The sequence below is a fragment of the Melozone crissalis genome, unplaced genomic scaffold (assembly GCF_028551555.1).
Source record: "Melozone crissalis strain CALT ecotype California unplaced genomic scaffold, PUWL_Pcris_2 ptg000041l_1, whole genome shotgun sequence".
NCBI lineage: Eukaryota > Metazoa > Chordata > Aves > Passeriformes > Passerellidae > Melozone > Melozone crissalis.
Window position 1 is genome coordinate 937,364 of NW_026535819.1, and position 19,703 is coordinate 957,066.

Sequence of the window (19,703 nt, forward strand, 5' to 3'; positions counted from 1 at the left end):
CGGGCCCAGGGCAGAAGCCACTTGTGCTTTTCAGCCTGCATGAGGCAGAATCCTGCTCCCAACAAACCAGTTCAATGGCAGAACCATCACCAACACGTGCCAAAGCCATCCGTGAGGGGGCAGATCCTCCCAGCAGGGTTTGCTCTGGAAGGAGGGCTGGTGAGATCTGTTCTGCTCGGGGGCTCCTGCAGGTCAGCCAGCTGTGCTGGGGTCTGCTCCCAGCAGAAATCAAACCAGGAACAAAACATCTGTGCGTGCCTCTGGGCACAATACAGAGACAGTCCTTAACCCCAAAAAATGTCAGATTCAGAAATCCTGAACTAACTCTCCTCAGTCTTGGCAATGGTTTAGACAGGAAAACAAAAAGTGGCTGTCACTCCTAAATCTGAAGCAGTTATGTGTATGCTCTGCTCTAGTGAGCAGATCCCTATTGATCTTCAAAGCACCTGAATACATTTGGTCACAGATCAGTATTGCTCTAAAGTCCATCGTTACAAATACGGGAGAGCCTCTTCAGCAGTGTTCATCTGCTCTGCAGAGCTCTGCCCGGCTGCTCTGTCCAGTCTGACCTTACGAGGTGCACAGAGCAGTTTTCAGCTCTCTGTATTAATTGTTTTCCCTTGTTCATGTACGTGTTCCTGCCTGCAGAGCTCCCTCAGCCCCAGGAGCAGCCCCCAACACCACCAGGAGTGAGTGAGGCTCGGCCGCTGCTGCACCACTGACTGAGCTGCACTCGCCGACAGTTACTGAGGAACTGAACACACGTAAAGCTTTTACAAAAGAAACCTCAAGACAAAACACTTGTTCAGACAGATTCCAAGATTTTTAGCTTTGGGAAGAGCAGACTTGCAGCACAGCATGGTTACAGGACACGGGAGGCAGTGAGGCAGGGGAGGTGCTTCCTAACTCGAGCCAGGGGTGGGCTATGGAACAGCACTTCCATCCCATCCCGAGGGGAGAAGCCTGACCAGAGATACTCAAATTGTAACTTCTGAAGATGATTAATTGAAGCCAGATTTCCTGTTGCCCCCATCTATTTCCTACGATCCTTTAAAGACATCTCTGCACATCCCCCTGGGGAACAGTCTTGAGGGGTTTAGTCAGTCATGACTTGACAGACATTATTTTGATGAACTACTCAAAGAAAGATCCTGAAACTTCTCAAGAAAGCACTCCAGGGAGCAAGTCCTGTTTGTGCAGCTCACAGAAGTCAGTGCTCCATTTAGCTGGTGCACAAAGCAAAATGACACATCACATCCCAAGAGGAATGAAAAACCAAAGCATTAAAGACTCATAACCCTGCATTGCCCTGACACTCTTATTTTGAGAAGTCAAAGGGGAAAAAAAGGCAACAGCAGTAACTTTGGCAAGATGTTCCAAAGCCAATTTGAGCAGGAGCACAAACCTACTGTGGGAGCAGGATTCATCTGAGCACACCACATGCAGGGAGTAGGGAGCCAGGCAGGAGCAGTCCTGTGAGGACACGGCTGGTCCAGTTCACCTTGTCCTCTCAATGTTTCACATGCAGAATTCACCCCTTTAATTTGGCATTGCCTGGTGCTGGCAAGTCTTCTCTGCTAACATAAGCAATAAAGATACATGGAGAAAGGGAGAGCGAGACAAGAGGGAAGGCATCAGGCCTGAGAAGAAAAGGATTTGTTCTCTTCTCACTTAAAAATGGTTCAGTCTTTGCTTGGCTTCCACACTGAGGACTGCGAGATACAAAACCAGATTTTCTTCAGTACACACAAGCATACACCGAGAGGTACCTACGACCATAGCACAGAGCACACAGTAGCACAAGTTCAGAATGACTTAGTTCAAACAAGACAAGCTTTTACTTGGAGGGGAAAATATCAACATTTTCATATTGAATGCAGTTCTTTGGGTGGGAAAGAAGGGGCTGGCTCAAAATCCAAGAGCAGACACTCATCCTAGCTACAGCTAGAGCAGACAGAGGGTATGAGCCCTCTGCTTCCACAGTACAATTCCACACTCCTCCCAACACAACAGGAGTGAAATCTTTATCTTTGAACGTCCCAGCACCGGACCTTCTAACAAAGATCAGCGGGCAAGAGGAGAATTAGGAACCTCAAAAACTAATTTTTCACTAGAACAGTCATTGCTGCTAAATTCAGCTTCTGAACTAATTTTTAAGGCCTATATTCTCCTCCTACATTCCAGCTTCTTCTTTTAAAAAGTGCATTCTTCTCTGATGAGATCTACCTTGGCAAAAAACAAACAGAACTTCCTCGAAGGGCTGCAAATGGTAGAAGCCCCTCAGGTCACAAGCAGGGACTCCCCACTTCAGCCTAAACAAAGGTGAGGACCACCAAGGCTTTCCCAGTCAGTTCACGAGCAATGTCCCAGAGCTTCACCAGCCCACACGAGTGGAATCATCATCATCATCACTCCTATGCTTGGAAACAGCATACTCTTTTCTTTTCCATAGAGATGGAACCAAAAAAGGAATAGCTTCATCAAAGCAAAAGCTAAAGCAAAGCAAAAGCATTTGGTTGGAAGGCAGTGAGCTGGGGAAAACTCAATTCCCTTTTTCCATGCAAGCTGAACGCTGCTGGTAGAGGAACAGCAGGCAGGGCAACAGATAACCTGCCTCACTTGCTGCTGCATCAAAGGCTTCCTGCATCTTTAGCCTCCACATACAATCCCACGTTTTAGCAACTGGGGGCCTCCTACCAGGCAGGATCAGCTTCACAGTAATACATGGATCTTATCACTGTAACATACAGGGATACCCATTCCCTTGGCTAACTGGGGGCTCCTGCACCTGGAATCAGTTATCAATTACTTCAAGGCCCAAGGGTAAGTCCCTGGAAACAGCAAATTACAGTGGCAGAAGAGCCATGACCTTTAGTACAACCACAAATGATCTGCAGCACCTTGTGGATTCCACCCAACATGGCGTATGTGTGTATATATAAATTTTGTATATAGACATCGTAGTGGTTCATTCTTTTTAATACATATACAAGTACCTGTACATAAATACATATTTACAATTTACACCAGGCAGTAGATGCGTGTGTACTGCACACACACACACAAACGCCGAGCACACACATGCACACACCAACACACACTCGTCACAACAGACTCCACAGCCTGGCAAAGGAAGTCCTGCCAGAGTCCAAAGAGCAGCACCAAGGGGGGTCTCAATGTACCAGCTTCACAACTGCTTAGGACAAACACAGCATTCACAGGATTTTGTACACTTGGGAAATAAAGAATGGATGGTGCAAGCTTCAGCCCAGCTATAAAGAACCTTCATGCAAACTGCCCAGCTACACTGCAGCGTTCCTGCTGTTCCACACTGTGCTCCCTCAGCTGAATGGATCCGCCAGGCTGCTCTGGCTGACCACATCACACCCTGGGTGATGCTCTGCACCCAGGACTGCCACGACCCTGCAACAGTCACCAAGTTCTGCACTGTTTCCACCTAAGCCCAGAGGCATGGCTGGGGTTAAACCAAAAGCACTGATTGGACTTGTCCTCTCACTTCTATCAGCCCACAGAACAACAGTGACAACTGACTTTTCCATTTAATAGTTTAAAGTATCTCCATTCCCTCATCCTTGCTCCCCCTGCACTGCCAGGAGCTGCCAGAGCAGTCCCAAATGAGGCAGCCAGCCCTCTCCCAGCAGCCACAAGAGCCTTCTCCAGCCAGCCCCTTCCCAAAGGCCACGGTCCTCCTGCAGACACCCATCCAGCTCCTGGCTGGGGAGTGATGGTGCTGCCAAGTTCCAGCCCCTGGCAGCTCCTGAGGGCAGGACTGAGCGTGGGGGGGCTCTGGCAGCTCCCAGCTGGCCTCACCTGCAAGGGAACGTCAGCACCTCTCTGGGGCTGTGCACAGCAGGGTCAGACACACGAGGGACAGGCACAGCACTGTGCAGGACATCCTCTCAGCTCTGCCAGGGACTGCTCGTGCTGTGGGAGCCACACGTTCCATCCACACACCTGCTGGAAATGCTGGAATTCCTAACAGTGCCTCAAACTGAAGAATGCCCCCTCCTGCTGTGGCAGGATGCCCCACATGCCAGGGAGAGGTGGGGGCTGACCTTCGGGGTTCGCAGTTGGTTCACCATTGACCCCCCTGCCCAGCCAGGTCCTTGGCCAGCAGTACACAGCTCAAACAGAAAACTGCTGCATCAAACTCATAGGGAGCATTAAGTATCTTTACAAATTCACTTCAAAACACTGCTCCAAATGCAACTTAATTGCCCACAGTTTTGTTTCCTCGCTTGCCTAAGACTGAAAAAATATATTTGTTATGAAGGAATCTGTGTTATTGCTATTGTTGGTTTGCACTGTGTGGTTCCATCTTTACCATTTCAAATCCATACTCTTTGGGGATAAAATATTGGGTTTTTTCTGTTGTTTTTTTTCTTTCCAATTTCTTAAAATTGTATAAAAATAAAGGATTTCCACAAATGTGGGCTAAAGGTAACCAATAATACTTCTATGCTTAGGATCAGCTGTTGGAAATGTGGTTGACAGCCACAAGACCAGAAATAAACCTCTTGTGATTCTTTAGTTTAACATTTAAAAGACATGAAAACTTCTGCTTATAAAATTGACCCCATACAGAATGGAACAGCTCAACTAACAGCTGTTTATTATTACTTTTTAAAATAATGGTCCTAAATTTAAAAATAAAATCAAGTACTTCCTTTTATGATTTTCACATTATAAAACTGCACCATTCAAAATCTGTGGCCAGGGAATCCCCTTTGCAATAAGACAGTTTCTTTTAATAGTCATCGAGTGTGTTTTCCAGGAAAACATTCCTAACATCCAGAATGGAAGCCAGCTCCAAAATGTGCTTTTGGAGGTGAGGGTTCTCCACCGTTTCATCTCTTGGCAGCTGAGGATAAGATTCGGGATAATTTCGAGTCTCCTGCTAGATGACAGTGAAAACAAAGAGAATCAGACACTCACTTCTTTCACACGCTCTAGGAAGAAGACTGCAAAAGGCCAATTTCACCCTAATCTATTCAGTATGGCAGAGAGACAGCAAACATTCTAGAATTTTCAGTTTTCTCTTTCCATTGATTCAGAGATGGTCACAGTGGCAATACAAATGCCTGTTCATCTCAGATAGTTATTGGTATGTTCACTGAGGCTTTGCAGGAAAAAAAATTAAACCACTAAAAGAGACAAAAAATATTCACCTGTACTTACCCACTAGGCTGGAGTTCATTTCTTGAAATTACAGACATGTAAGCATCTCCAGTGGGAGATTCATCTCATCCTAAAACAAATATCTAAGACACTGGGGGCAAAACTCTCCTCACTGACACAGACCTGCTTCTTTTCCCTGGTATCAGAGCAGCCCAGGTAGCTGACTTTGGCCTGGAGAGCTGCAGGACATCTGCAGTTCCACAACTGAATACTGCACCTTTCAATGCTCCAGTCCCATGTTTCCCTGCAGTACTTAAAATGGAGCAGGCAGTTTATATGCCAACACTCACATAAAATGGTGTAGATGCACAGCAGACTTCTCTGCTGGCACAGCTTTAACCAACAGGGAGGCAAAAATACCATCTTCCCATTTAGTGTATTCATTTACACTTCAAAGACCTTTCAAAACCCATTCACATGAACACATTCCAGAAATAATGACCCACTCCTCTCCACTTCCCCTTATATTCTTGCTCTATACCTATTTGGTTGTGTAGAAATAATAATCTCAAGTTATAAAGAGGAATTTTTCTAGCAGACAAGGCTGTCCAGAGTGACATAATTGAACTGGAGTGCGCCTGCTGTGTTAGGTGCAGGATGGGGCTCCTGCAAGCCAACGAAGGCACAGCCTCGGTGCAAGCTGCAGGAGCAGCATGCGAGCATCAGCCCCTTTCTGAGGTCACCCTGGCCCTCCCACCTGACCAGGGCAGCTCTGCAGCTCCCACAAAGGCACACACATCCCTGCGTACCCGGAAGATTTTGTGCATCCTCATCGTAGCCGAACAGAAGATAAATCTTGTGAGAAGCAAGCGAAGGAACTCATCCCCAAAAAACTGAAGGAAGGACTGATCTGCAGAGAAGGCAAAGAAAGCCCATTTAGAAGGGCTCAGAGCCCCCGAGAGGCTGGGCTGGGCCTGGCCAGGCCGTACCTATGGAGCGGGAGTGGGTCAGCAGCTGGGCAATGTCCCGGTTGATTTTCCGGAGGTAATCCTGACACTTCTCCCACAATCCTCGGCGCATGCTTGATAATCCAGAGACAAACAGGAATGCCATTAAGGGATTGTTCAGAAAGAGTGTGAAGAGGCTACCCCGCTGAGACTGATCTAAAAGGAAAAATAAATCAATAGACAAAGGGATACATTTGGCACATGAAACAGAAACGCCGTCCCTGCCACACAACGAAGTCGCTCGCCCGCTAAATTCCGTCACAGAGGAGCTACTCCTGGGTGTTAGTTACACCTTCCCTCGTGCAGGCCTGATCCTTGGCTGGCAATAAAGGCTTGCTGGAGACATGCATTAACACCAAGGCACCTAAACTGGCTCTGCTCCCTTTCTGGGAGCAATAATGCTGCCCAGAGCTGTAACAAGCACCGTCACCCACGCTGGGCTGGCCATGCCTCAGTGTCCCTGCAGGACAGCCTTTGCTCCAGCCCTTGTGGGAGCCATCTGCAGAAATGTCACCAGCATGGGAACAAGGCATTTACCACAGACACTAGCTAAACTTTACCATACTACTTCAGGGACTGGCAACCTGATTCAGGGGTTACACAGTAGTGGAAAGCTGCCTTTTCCTGAGGAATCCACGTTCTGTTTGGGACAGATACAGGAACTGCAGCTTGTTGGGAAATGCAATACTGCACATACCTTGCAAGGCTTTTGGATATGCTGTTGGAGAAAGCAAGCACACCAATGGCTGTCCAAATAAGTTTGTGAAATTCTGTAACAGATAAGAATTTTGAAGTATTGATGGTCACTTTGCTTGCCTTGAATATTCAGCAAGTCAAGGGTACAAATCATATTAATGACAGAAGACACTAATGCCCCTCACACAGCTCAGCATTGGCAATGAGCCTGACAAATTCACTTACTCAGAGATCACAGCACACAAGGAATATAACCAACTACATTTTAAATTAATTACAATTCTCTCATTTCATTGCTACTGATGGCAGACACTAATTTCATGGAAATATGGCTTTCAGTAGTAACACATTACTTGAAAAAAAAAATCGTGTTCTGCAGTAAAAGTGAAAGCAATTTGGTTTAGCATCTTCCCTCAACACCAGCTGAACTGCCCAGTCAAAACATTTCTTTGCCCTTTTCCTTCTAGCAGGAAAAGCTATGTCTGATGAAACAGGAGGGCCCAGAGAAAAGTTTTAAAGTAAGTTTCCTTTAAAGCAAGTATGTCACAACCTGGGAAAAAAAGCCAAAAATCATGCACACAACCTCATTAGCTGTCACCAGAAGAGCTTTCTTAAGCTGAAGGGTTGCAAAGCTATAGAAAATGTGATTGTGCCTGCATGCTTTCAGAGCACAGACTCAAACCCTGCCTCCAGAGCATACGAGTGCCAGACACATCTGCAGATCAGATTCTTAAAACTGCAGTTTACAAGTGTTAGACATACAATACCACAAGTATTTGCTTGTGAAGAACCCTCAAAAAGTCATTTTTGAGGATTCCTTTTGGCATCTGCATAATTCAAATGAACTTTCCCTTCCAGGCAGTATATTTCAGTTATATTAGTTTTACAGTTAATTTGATCTAAATCTGCTAAATACTAGAGACAGAAATCTAGTCTAATCGAAATAAAACATTTCCCATCTCTGACAGAGTGCTGAGTAGTGCTAGAAACCCTTCTAGCTGGATACTAAGGTTTGGTCTCTAAGGAAGAAACAAAGACAACTCCCTTGCAGACAGGAACAAGAGATCAGCCCAGAACTGGTGAAGGAAACATTTCAGCCTCCAGGAGCCACCCCAGACACGGCTGGTTTGAAGTGTACACACTGGCAAGGTTTTGCCTTCTCCAGTAACTCATGTTCTCAGTACCATGAGCAGGCTGACCAGTTTGATGAACTCCACCGTGGGTCACTCAGCTCCAGAGCAGAGCAGCCAGGCCAGCAGTGGGAACAGCCCCCCAGAGCACCTGGGTCACCTGTGGGTGCCAGGCTCTGGCTGAGAGCACTCTGCACTCTGCCCCAGCAGGGGTTGGGCCAGGAGAACCTGCCCTGCAACCCAGACACTGACAGGAGGTCTGGGTATGGAATGCCCTACCCCTCAGTGCATGGACAACTCCAAAAAGGATAAACCCCGTTTTGTTTCAAATTTGACTGGATTTTTACTTCAGTGCTCAAGGTTTCCAACAGAAGTATTGCTGATTTTTACAATGCATGTCATGTACATCTCCTTCCAAGAAAGAACTGCCCATCATTTCCAAAAGAAGTCACATCACATTTAAGCTTTGCTAAGCTGAGTATTTATACCACATCACTGACAGAAGCCTTGCATTCCCACTGGCTGGAGGTTTTGGTTTGGTTTGGTTTTAAAACTTTGCATTTTACCATGATCCTAGACAACTACAGCTACAGGAAGATATTGATTTAAAAATATTATTTCATCCACATATGCAGTGGTAACCTTCAAGAACACACAGACAGCTATATTTAAATGGAAGTGTTAAAAAAAAATTCACGGCTTTCAGTAGATATGCTCGATTTGCAGTTATCTTCCACTTTCAGCTAAATATACAGGGGAGGAAGCTGTTCAAGTGCTGCTGATTTGACAAACTGGCAAGTCACTTCCTGGCAGGACTTACTTTCAGTCATCACCATTTAGGTCCTGCAGAGAGAGGGAGAGGACAGGGATGCGTGCAGGAGAGCAGGGACGGGCTGCAGAAAAGGATGTGTGAGCATTTGCTGTTCCTGCTGCTACTGCTGGCAGTGACATTTAAATGTCAGGATAGCTCCTGTCCTATCAGGGAGGATCAGAGCAGCCACGGGGAAAAAAGCCAGCATTGACTTCAGTTCCTCACACGGCTGCTCTTTGTTCATGCAGCACTCGAGCCCCCAGACCCCTCCCAGCCCACGGGGACAGTCCCAGGACAGCTCTGCCAGGGCTCTCTGGGGACAAGGACCCCAGCACAACCACAGGCAGGAGTGTGCCAGGGCTGGAACACTGACCTTGAGAGCTCTGCCATGAACCTTCACTGGAAAACAACACCTAAACCAGTGCCCTGACACGCCTGCCTGTGCTCAGCGGCAAGAGATGGGCAAGATGAATGTCACTTCTGAAATGCTGAACTTATTTCTTTTTAGGTTCCTTGCATTTGTGCCCACACTGTTCTGATCTGGGTCAGTACTCCTAGCAGCCACTTCTATAATCCTGCCCTGAAATCAATCCCAAGCTCACATTTCTGTGCTCCTTCCACACAGACAGAGCTGGATGCTCTCCACCAGCTGTGCTGAACAGACTGCTGGGTTTTACACCCCTGCCAGCTCACTGCAGAACAATGAAAAGAAACTCAATGGAGTTGCTTACTGTGCACCCAAAGAACAAAGAAAACAGAATTATCAAATTTAAATGCAATACAAAAAGCAAATTCTACTGTAAACATTTGGGATTATTCTCACAGACCTACAAATCTACGTGTGGAAATCCATTGCCCCAAACAGGTTCATTGTTCTAAGCTTTACACAGAACCCCAATCTGTCCAGAGCTGGAATCCTTTGCTCTCTTACAGAGCTGATCCATTTGACATCTTCTAACAATTCTACTAGAGAGGAAGGTGGTACAAAAACCAAAACCAAACCAAGAACCCAACACAAGCCATACCTTTTATCCCTGAAAGAAAACCAATCCTCCTGATGTTATACTGGAATGAATGCCAGGAAAGAGCATAGGGAAATAAATCCTTTCCAAATGCTCACTTTCTCAGAAAGACAAGTAAATCACTCTAATTGTGTTTCCCTCCATTTAAATGGGGAAGGGAATTCAAGAAAAAAGCAGATTTGTTCTGAAACCAGTGCAGTGAATTTAAATAAAGTGGTGTTTAAAAAGCCCTCTGAGATACATTTACGCTACAACAAACCAAAGAGCCAACAGAGAGGTCAGATCATTATCTGGCTGTCAGGCAGGAGTTCCCTGGCTCAATTCAGAACTACCCTGACTCACACTGACCACTGATTTAGTACCTCTCCTTGGCCAGCACATGCCTTCAAAACAAGCAGCACAGCCTGTGGACACTGAGCAAGGCACAAGCTCCTCTGGCCACTAGACGTCCCTGTTCCTCCTCCGAAAGGCAGCTGTGGATGTTCCCTCCCTCCCTGCACATAATGGAGCTATAAAAAGGCACACAGAAGAAGTGGCACTTTCCCCAGATATAGCACATTCTTATTACCCCATTCATGAATGAAATACATGTGTAATGCTCTCCAGATTCAGCTGGCCACCACGAGTGCAATGCCTGCTTCTGCATTACCCCAACTGCAGATTCCCAGAGGTGATTTGGCATGGAGCAATTCTACTGTAAGTCCAGAACACCCTAGGAAGGAGGCTCAGTGTCCAAGCAAACACCACTCTACAGTAACACTGGATGCTAATTTGAGGCTTGTTACTTCCTTGGTTCAGACACTTTTCAGATACAGACACCCCGTGTTTTTTAAGATCAGGCTCAATGCTTTGACTCCTTTCTGTTGCTTAAAAGCAACTGAATGTTGGATGACTGGAAAAAAGAAAAGCACATTAGTTATCTCCCTCCCCCATGCACACACACCGAGATTTGTCTTTGGTATAAAACAAAAGTAAACCTCCCACCAGAGACCTTGGAAATCTTGAACCTTTTTTCCCTCCAGGAGGATTTATTATTTTCCAATGAGCGGCTGTTCATGTGCTTCTCCTTCTTGTTCCTATTCATAGGGTCAGATCCTGACTAGCATGCACAACCTCAAAAGAAAAGAAAGACTGAATACAAACTGTTTAAAAAAATAGCCTGTTAAAAGTGTAAGCTAACTAGGGGTTGGCACTGTATCCTACCACAGGAGGAGCAGCCTCCAAGGGCCTTACCTTGTAGGCGACGCTGTTGGAAGAATCCACGATGATGAACAGGGGCTTTCTGGTGAAAGGGTACAGATCTCCAGGGTGAAGGCTGCAAAGGAAAGGGACCCCTCAGAGCACCACAACAGCTGCACAGCTGACACTGCACAAGGGTCTCAGCCACACAGCTGCCCAGAGCCAGATAAAAAGCAGACAGATTTCCCATGCTGCAGTCCCCAGATTCATCCTCAGAGAGCAGCTGCACTATTGTCTATATTTGTCTATAACACGGGCTGTGGGACTTCTCATTAGTTCAAGAGAGGGTTAACTTCTTCAGAAGTCATCCACCACTGATCTGAAGTTTGTCAGTAATTAAGAACTCATACCAGCTTACCTAAGTAAGGTGGAAGTGTTTAAATGATCAATTAAAGCTGCTCATTCACTTCTGAGTGTTCAAGCCAATCCCCACTATGATGTCCCACACTGAGCAGTCTGAACTCCTGAGGTGCTAACGCATTTTTCCCTGTTGCAGACAAGCTGCTGTGGCCTTGCAGGCTGCAGCACTCACCAGTGCATCTCCTTGTAGGCCTGGCTGCGCTTGTGCAGCGCGTCCCCGTTGATGATGTCGCGGTTGCTGTTGGTCAGCACTCCCCCGAAATCGTAGGGACCTGCCCGGGGAAAGGGAGCTCAAATCAGCAGGGGCAACCCACCCTGCTGGACATCTACTGGCTACAGCACAGGGAGGAAGCAACAACAAACCCCAGAAAACTAAGGGAATCTGAACTGCTGCAGCTGTGAGGAGGGGAGAGAGGAATGTGGAGACTTCCCTAACTGCATATTCCTTTTCATGCTTTTTTAGAAATTTCAGCATCTATCAAAGAGAAGCAAGGAATGCCATTTCTTAACTTGTAATTTAATTATTCACTATTCACCCATAAATTAATGCAAATTATCCCAATATTGGCTCTTGTTACACCATAGAGATAAAAGATTAAAACCCATTACATGGCTGATACAGGAAAATCAATACCTTTGTAGAATTACTGCATGAGTTTCCAGATTCACAATTTGATCAAAGAATAAGGTTAAATGAATCAAAAAGACTACAAATACTAATATCATTTGCAGTTCTAATACTGCAAAGGGGGAGAAGAGAGAACTCAGAGAATGACAAAGGGACAAAACAGCTTTAACCAGATTTCAAATCTGTATCAAAGGTATTTCAAGATTTCAAAGTCAGAATTCACAATTTTCACATACACACGCCCTGGACATGTGTTCCCACTGTAAGCTGAATATTCTGTTAAATTTGCAAAACTGAGCTACCCCCTGAATGTCTGATGGAGAGCAAACACAAAAGCAATGGCTATAAAAAAATATCAAATCCCACAAGATACCAAGAAATATTTCTGCCATTGGTATGGGAATGAAATGTCACTAACTTTAGCAAAATAAAGTATTAGGGTTTCCTCATTCTGTCATACATTTGCAGACTTGGCTGACCCACATTTGGCCACCAAATGCAATTTTTTCAGGTTTGGATACAAGGCACCTTTCCATTTAAGGGAAGCTTTGGGGACACAAAATCAGGAACAGGACAAACATTAATTTAGCACTGTTACAAACACCTCACATGGTCTGCCAAACACACGGCCTGCAGGCAATGCACAGTGCAACTTGCAGCTGCTCTCCCCTTTAATAAGGCAGAACTGTGAGCAGGCCACACCACCTTATGAAAGGAATGCAGCTGTGATGGGGTCCGTGGTGAGGCTGCACGCTGGGTGCAGCTCCTCAGCTGGCTGAGCCTGGATGCCTCTGCCACAAGCTCTCAAGCTGAAACAACACATGCAGAGAGGGGCACACACCACAGGCCTCAGAGGACACACTGCAGTTAGGACCTATCACCAAGCTGCAGCAAGAAGTAAAATGTTAAAAGCATTTTTAAAAAATCACTGCCACTGTCCAAAGCTGACAGGGATTTTCCTTTTTCTTTTAACATTTTGAGAGCTCTATAAATCATGCACAGGGGTGGACAAAGCATGCATCTTATAAAGGAATGCAAGTCTCAAACAGATGAGGTTTTTTATAATATTTAGGATGTTAAAAAATTATTTTGATTTTTTTCTGGAATTATATAAACAGATCTTTGGACCGTGTTTACTTCAGCCAACCAGTTTTCAGCTTTTATATTGCAGCTGCATCCAAATATTCTGCTAGATTGAAAAGAACAGGAGGGTGAGGTGAGGGGAATTGTTAAAAATCATGAGAAGGGCTTGAATTGTCAGGTTAATGAGCGTGCAAATAGACCAGTCCCTGCAGCTGCTTGAGTCCTTCCACCACCCACGTCCTGGCCACACGTTCTCCTGTGCTGGGCATTGGAAAGATCAGAGTGCCATGGAGCCATTTTATGAACTTTGTGCTGATGCATCAACTGAGCCACGTGGTCTTCAAAATTGGGAGGCTTTTAATACTTCAGATGCATCAAAAACTGGATGTGTCCTTGAAAAGTTCTCAGGCTAACGCACACTAATTAAAACACAAAGGTTTAATTATTGTTTGTGGAAAATAAAGGCTATCTTACTAAGCAGACAGGAGAATCGAATTGACTTGTCTTTTTAAAGGAGCTTTGTGACATCTTTCTTGGTCACTTGTCCTGGAACATCAGGAGAATTCAAGCCCTGTTCATGACAGGGAGCATTCCTTTATTGTACCTTCACTATCCGAACGACCTGATGGGAACACGCCCGTGGCAGACAGGTAAATCAGCAGCACGCTGTTGGCAGGCAGCTCCTGCAATGCAAACAGGGGCCCAGGGCCAGGGGAGAAAGGGACAAGTTCATTTTAGTACTCAATCACCACCTCCATAAACACACTGTCATTACAATTGTGCTGCTCCTGCTCTGGCTCCCCTCCATCCTGCTCTTGGTGCACGGACTGGCCCTGCCCCAGCACAGACACCCCTTCCAACAGACCAAAAGTGTCCTGATGAAATGTCTGAACTTGTCTCCACACAAACCTCGAGGCTGGTATCAGAGCTCCAGCAGCGCCGACAAAGCATCTGCTCCACACAGACTCCTTCACTGTCTATGCAGATCTGAGGCTCTCCAAGATATGGAACCCAAAAGCTGCCAAGATCCACGCAGAGCCCAACTCCCAAACAATGCACAAGGGAAGCTTTGTTTACAGTTTGAGTGGGATACAGGACTGGAGATTCAGCAGCTGTACAGTGCTCGAGAGCAGCAATCTCCTGATACACCTCCCCCATTTTGGTTTGTGCTTGGCATGATATAAAATGAAAGAATACTCTAAAGATTTTTCTATTCTCCAGATCAGTGGAGATCCACATTTCATTCAGTGTCACAAAGACTCCTGGATATTTTTGATTACAAATAAATTCAGTGATTTCACAAACCTTAAATGATGCTGCTAAAAATGTATATAGCTGGCTAAAAGTTGGTTTATAAAGTAGGTATTTATGGGGGTTTTCCCGCCTGGCTGGTTTCTCTGTTGACTCCTGTTAAAAGAAAGAAACAAAATCCTACTCAAAAAAAAACCAACAACCAGATATTATCAAAGCAGTCTCATAACCCTCTAAATTTCTATTTATTAGAATGTTCCAACACACTACCCACACAAATGGTCTGCCCATCCTGCATTTCCTACTACATAGTAAAGCAGGATGCACAGTATTCAAACTAAAACTTTGTATTATCCCTCACTGAAACTTGTGAACTAAATCTTTCTTACTGTCTCAAGTATCACCCAAGAAATGAGTGACAAAATTCACACTTCATCTCAATTAAATAAATGAAAAATCTCCATATTTTCTTTCGGCCCCAGATAGAAGACTTGATACTTTCTCTGAAGGGGACATTAACTTTCAGAGGACTCAGTAATCTGATGAATCCATGGGTTTTAGCTACTCTGCACTAATTTCTAGTGGAAGTTACACCACCTTTACTAACCTGCTCTGCACAGTGGCAATACTGAAGGAGTAGACTACTTAAAAGCAATCAGCCAACAAAGCACCCAGTTAAGATGTGCTGCCAGGTTTGTTTGAAGTGGAACTGACCTGCATTCCAGGCTTGTTCATTTGAGATGCCAAGTTCATGGGTTCCCTCTCCAGAGCCTGCAGCATCCGGAACATGTCGATTGTCAGTTCACTGAACTTGACCTGCAGGAGAGGCACACAGTTTATTCTGCCAGACACACATTAAACAGAATTGCTCTGGAATTATGCAGCTGAGAGACTCCACTGCACACCAGAGAGGCCATTCTCTCTCAGGGATCTGTCAGTGTCATCTTTGAATCTCTGAAGAGCTGTGAATGACTTCTACAAGAGCTCACAGAAGACAAAGTCTATTTGTTACTGATCTACCACTGCACTGCAGACCCCCTTCTTCCAAATTACAAGCTTCCCTGCGATGTGGACTAATCAAGTGCTGAAATAGCTATGTACTATGAATTCAGACAAAATCTGACAAAGATAGATGAAGCTGTAGTTTAAAAATAACTCCCTTGCTTACCTGAAAAGAGCTCAGAGAGAAGCCAAGAAATTTGTACAACTTCACTATCATTATCATCTAAAAACAGAACCTAGAATGTCTTTTGAAAACCTCTTCCTGTTGCCACTGAAGTTGCAACAAACTGGAGTGAGTCATATGAAAGTTCAAGTCAAGCTTTTTCTAGAGGTATCTTAGAGGTCTCCCATGCTCAAATGTTGTTACAAATAATCCAGTATATGAAAATCAACTGTGTCTACTTAACTGACAAGTTGAATATAAACAATAAGAGGTCAGTACCATAGATCTAATATCTAACATTTCATTTTTAGGTCTTATTTCTGTGAACCCTCTTCCTCTTGCTACCACTGCAACCATCACAATAAAATATTTCAGTGTTCTCCTCTGTTGGAATCTCTGTTGTATGATCAGAAGGGATGTCACAGGGGGGACTCCAAAGATGCAAAGCCAGGTGCCCAGAATTTCCTTTACCTGGTTGTTGCAGTTCCCAATAATGAGCGCATCTGCAAGAGCAAGCTGTCCCACTATCATCCCCTGCTCCAGCAACGGAGCTCCCGTCTCAGAAAGCCTGTTAGAGGTGATTACAATGGTGTTGTCATCATTTAAAACCATGACAGGGTCTGCCTAAAAAAAGCAACCAGAATAAATCAAGAATTCAGGAAAGCATAGAGATTTGCAGTCAGAGAGAAGTCCGCAGGTCTCGGCACTTACAATAAACATCTCACAAATGAGGCAGATTTTTTAAATTACTTTGCCACACATGTATTTGTATATTTGTATGCAGGCTAGAGAGTAAAGCCTTCCCAGCTGGAAAAGCAAGGTTCTTAGGGACTGCAAGAAATACATGGGACAAGCACATGAAGGTACAGCAGTGAGAAAAGCGTACTGCCTCCAATGACATGGACTCTGCTTCAGCTTTGCTGTATCTGAGGAGTCAAATGTCATCAACAGCCTTACAAATTCATGCAGAATAAACTACATATTCCTACAGTCATAATAGTTTTAGTTTGCCTATTTTAGCTTGCTTTCCCTTTGTAGAAAAGAATAGCTAAGGAGGAGAGTGAATGATAATGGTGCCACCCATTCTGGCAATATTTAAATATTCCTATGAACACGTGTCAGTGATTCATGGGACAGGCACACTGCCCCTGCACTGGCACACCTGCTTCCCTCATAAATGTGGTGATACACAACACTTCCATCAACAAGACAGAAACTCTGAAACAACTAGAGGGGATGCTATTCTCACCTCAATAAATGCTGCCACTTCCTGAAGAACCAGGTTCCACTCCACCTGATCCTCAGTATTGAAACGATGCGTGTAGTCTTCAATTTCATCTGACAGCTCCTGATGTAAACAGTTCAGAGACAGACACAGTCAGTCCTAAAACCAGACTTTACCAGGCAGTCAGTAACCTTGTATTTGGTTAGCTGTGTGGCCTTTAAGAATAATAAATAAATAAATTCCTTGAGAACATATGCAGCACACCCCTGACTAACATGCCAGCCAAAACGCGCTCGTTCAGCAGACAGAATGCCAATGCTACACTGAGTTCTGGCAATGCAAATTATCTTTTATGTAGGTCCAAATGCAAAGAATATCTGGAGTTAAGTATAATTATCCCACTCACAGCTATGTCACCGGTTATTACCATACGCTATGGATACCAGGGACTCAGATTTCAGCCCGCAAGTAACTTTAAATACCTTGAGGAAGGGGATGGTGTGGCTGGTTTAGCTGTGCTAAGCGAAGCCTGCAGTTCAGGGGAGCTGTGACACACACAGCAATGCAACCTACACAAAGCTGTCAGGCCCAGGAACTGCTTGAAGCGAGGTTGTCACAGGGCTGGGAAGCATATGCTGTGGGGAGCAGCCTGCTGTTCCTCTGCTGCACTTCCAGGGCACCTCCCTGTCTGGGCTGCAGCTTCTGGAACATTGTTACTTGCTGTTCATTCAAACAATGCAACCAAATCATTTGATCCTGAAATGTCATTATTAAATGTCTGAATGACAGAAGGTATTCCCTGTGTTGGCTGTCAGACAGACTAGAGAAGCAAGGATCAGCAGCCTCCCACCCCTCAGCACCTTTGTCCTGATTCCAGCATACCTTCACAAGGTCCTTTACAACATCCATCTTGTTGAGCAGGAGACAAACCACTATGAACCTTGCATAGTAACGCAGCTTCTTAACCACTAGCTCAGGCCTAGACACAACAACAAAAACACCACAGCCAAAACTGAGATTAAAATAGAACAGAGGCAGGTAGCAGGGTAAGGGAGAGAAGGAGTTTAAGACCACAGCAGGGCTGAAGAGTTGCAGATTAAGAGTTCTGAGTGAACTCATGTGGTGATGAATAGCCACCTGGCTGCTTGGAGGTTTAGTTAAAATTGAGTACAGTGACATAAAAAATAATTTAAGAAAGCAACAGCCTCCCTACTTGACAGGAGCATGGGAGTCAGATATCATGGCTGGCTGTTCAAACCTTGCTGTACTGCAGCATGAGCTGCTGCTCCCCTGAAAGGCCTGATGAGAATCACACAGATTCCTCTGCTCCAGCCCAGCTGACCCATCTTCCACCCACAGCATTCTAGCTCCCAGCACTGGTACCACTCAGGATTTAAAATTACAAAATTTTGGGGCTAATGGCTTTCTATCTAGGACCAGGTAACAAAGTATTCTTCCAGTCATACAGCAAAGCTCTTATTTATCCTGAATTTTTCAATAGCGGCAGAAGGATTAAAAAAAACTTCCTTCAACAACATGGATTTTATCCTAGTTATGCTCCTACACTTTACAGCTCCTTGCTGCTTCCACACACCTCTCTAGTCTTGAAAAAACAAGGGCCTCCATTCGGACATACCTGTCTTCTTTGTTGACTTGGGAGTAGTAGGACCTCTGCCTGATGGCTGAGTAGAAGGAGAACGCCTCGTTGAGATAGCTGGTCTCAGAGGTGCGCAGGCTGCGGGGAACAGGCCATCAGCTCACTGCTCACAGCAAAGAAACCACAGCAAAGCTCCCTTCCTGCCCCTCAGCCAGCCTGTGCCTCCCTGCACAGCTCCCTCCTCAAGTGCCAGCCCAGGAGAGCCAGACTTGCTCTGGGATGTGCCAGAGCTCGGATCCCGTTTCAGAATCAATCAGAGCTGCCCATCCTGCTCCACACGTACGGGTGCTGGGGTCACTGAATGGTGTAAAGGAACACTAAGTTCCCAAACTTGTAAATCACATTTTCCCACAACATTCCAACGCAGCACACGTGGAAGACCCTTTGGAGGCAGGAGAGAAGTCCTTGGGCAGTAGCAGTGTGACCAGCAGTGTGGCACCAGGCTCACAGGAGCCCTTCCCTGCAGCCCCCCATGCAGTCCCCAGGGCCCTCATTCACAAACAGGCATCATGACCAGCCCAACCACTGATTCCTCCTGACTGAGCATCCAGACATTTGGCATGCAGCTGCCACTAACCCTGCATTGCCCACTGAATCCTCTTCTGTGCTTACTTACTAATAATGGTAATAGAGCTGCCCAATCTTGGAAGCAATTTCCCCAATTTGCCACCTCTTCAACCCATACCGATTGTCCAATACTTGTCTATGTCGCAAGAGAGAAAAGAAAGATTAAAAGGATTCCCAAATTTCCCAGAACATCCCACCAGACAAGACAAAGAGCCATTGCAGGGCCAAATTCAGCTTTCATTACTGGTGCAGCATTGCCAGCAGCAGCCCCTCACAGAGCCAGCAGCACACACACCCCACAAGAAGGGCCGTTTATCTTGCATAAACTTGCCAGAGCCAGACATAAGTGTGTTGCACAAAATACACACAACAAAAGGTCACCACTTCCCAGGAGAACATTCAGACTATGCAGCCAGAGGAAGGTGTGAAGGATCAGAGCCCACGCTGCAGCAAGAGACTTCACACCATTCCAGATCCTGCTCTGCAGAATCCATCACCTCCTCAGTAAGAAATTAAAGCACCACACACTCAGGTAGAGCAAAAGGGTTTGTTAAAAAGTCCCACCGAACACTCTGCAGCATTTTAATTCAATAGACTGTGAGCACTGCAGGAAGCTGCTGTTCCCTCCCTTCATGCTTGAACGACACAGTGAAATCTCAATCTTAGCTGGGGCTCTGGGCATTCCAGAGATTAAAGCTGCACTCAAACCCACACAACACATCT

The 19,703-nt window shown here is 45.5% G+C and overlaps 1 protein-coding gene across 8 annotated transcripts in view; it reads right to left on the minus strand.

The window, feature by feature from the left end:
* Positions 1-4,000: 4,000 nt before the first annotated feature.
* The window catches only part of SCAI (suppressor of cancer cell invasion), a 33,294-nt gene continuing 17,591 nt past the window's right edge, over positions 4,001-19,703 (minus strand). For 6 of the 8 annotated variants that reach the window (XM_054284312.1, XM_054284308.1, XM_054284311.1 and 3 more), the window contains 14 exons: positions 19,030-19,116; positions 18,393-18,491; positions 17,639-17,735; positions 16,781-16,879; positions 16,003-16,155; positions 15,081-15,182; positions 14,421-14,522; positions 13,720-13,798; positions 11,577-11,676; positions 11,039-11,120; positions 6,844-6,916; positions 6,129-6,302; positions 5,949-6,049; positions 4,001-4,918 (listed from right to left, as the gene is read on the minus strand). In XM_054284312.1, coding sequence (XP_054140287.1) covers positions 4,769-4,918; positions 5,949-6,049; positions 6,129-6,302; positions 6,844-6,916; positions 11,039-11,120; positions 11,577-11,676; positions 13,720-13,798; positions 14,421-14,522; positions 15,081-15,182; positions 16,003-16,155; positions 16,781-16,879; positions 17,639-17,735; positions 18,393-18,491; positions 19,030-19,116 — 1,498 coding nt within the window. In that variant the 3' untranslated portion in view covers positions 4,001-4,768. The remainder of the gene's footprint in view (positions 4,919-5,948; positions 6,050-6,128; positions 6,303-6,843; positions 6,917-11,038; positions 11,121-11,576; positions 11,677-13,719; positions 13,799-14,420; positions 14,523-15,080; positions 15,183-16,002; positions 16,156-16,780; positions 16,880-17,638; positions 17,736-18,392; positions 18,492-19,029; positions 19,117-19,703) is intronic. The other 2 variants (XM_054284315.1, XM_054284314.1) reach the window with 2 other exon arrangements.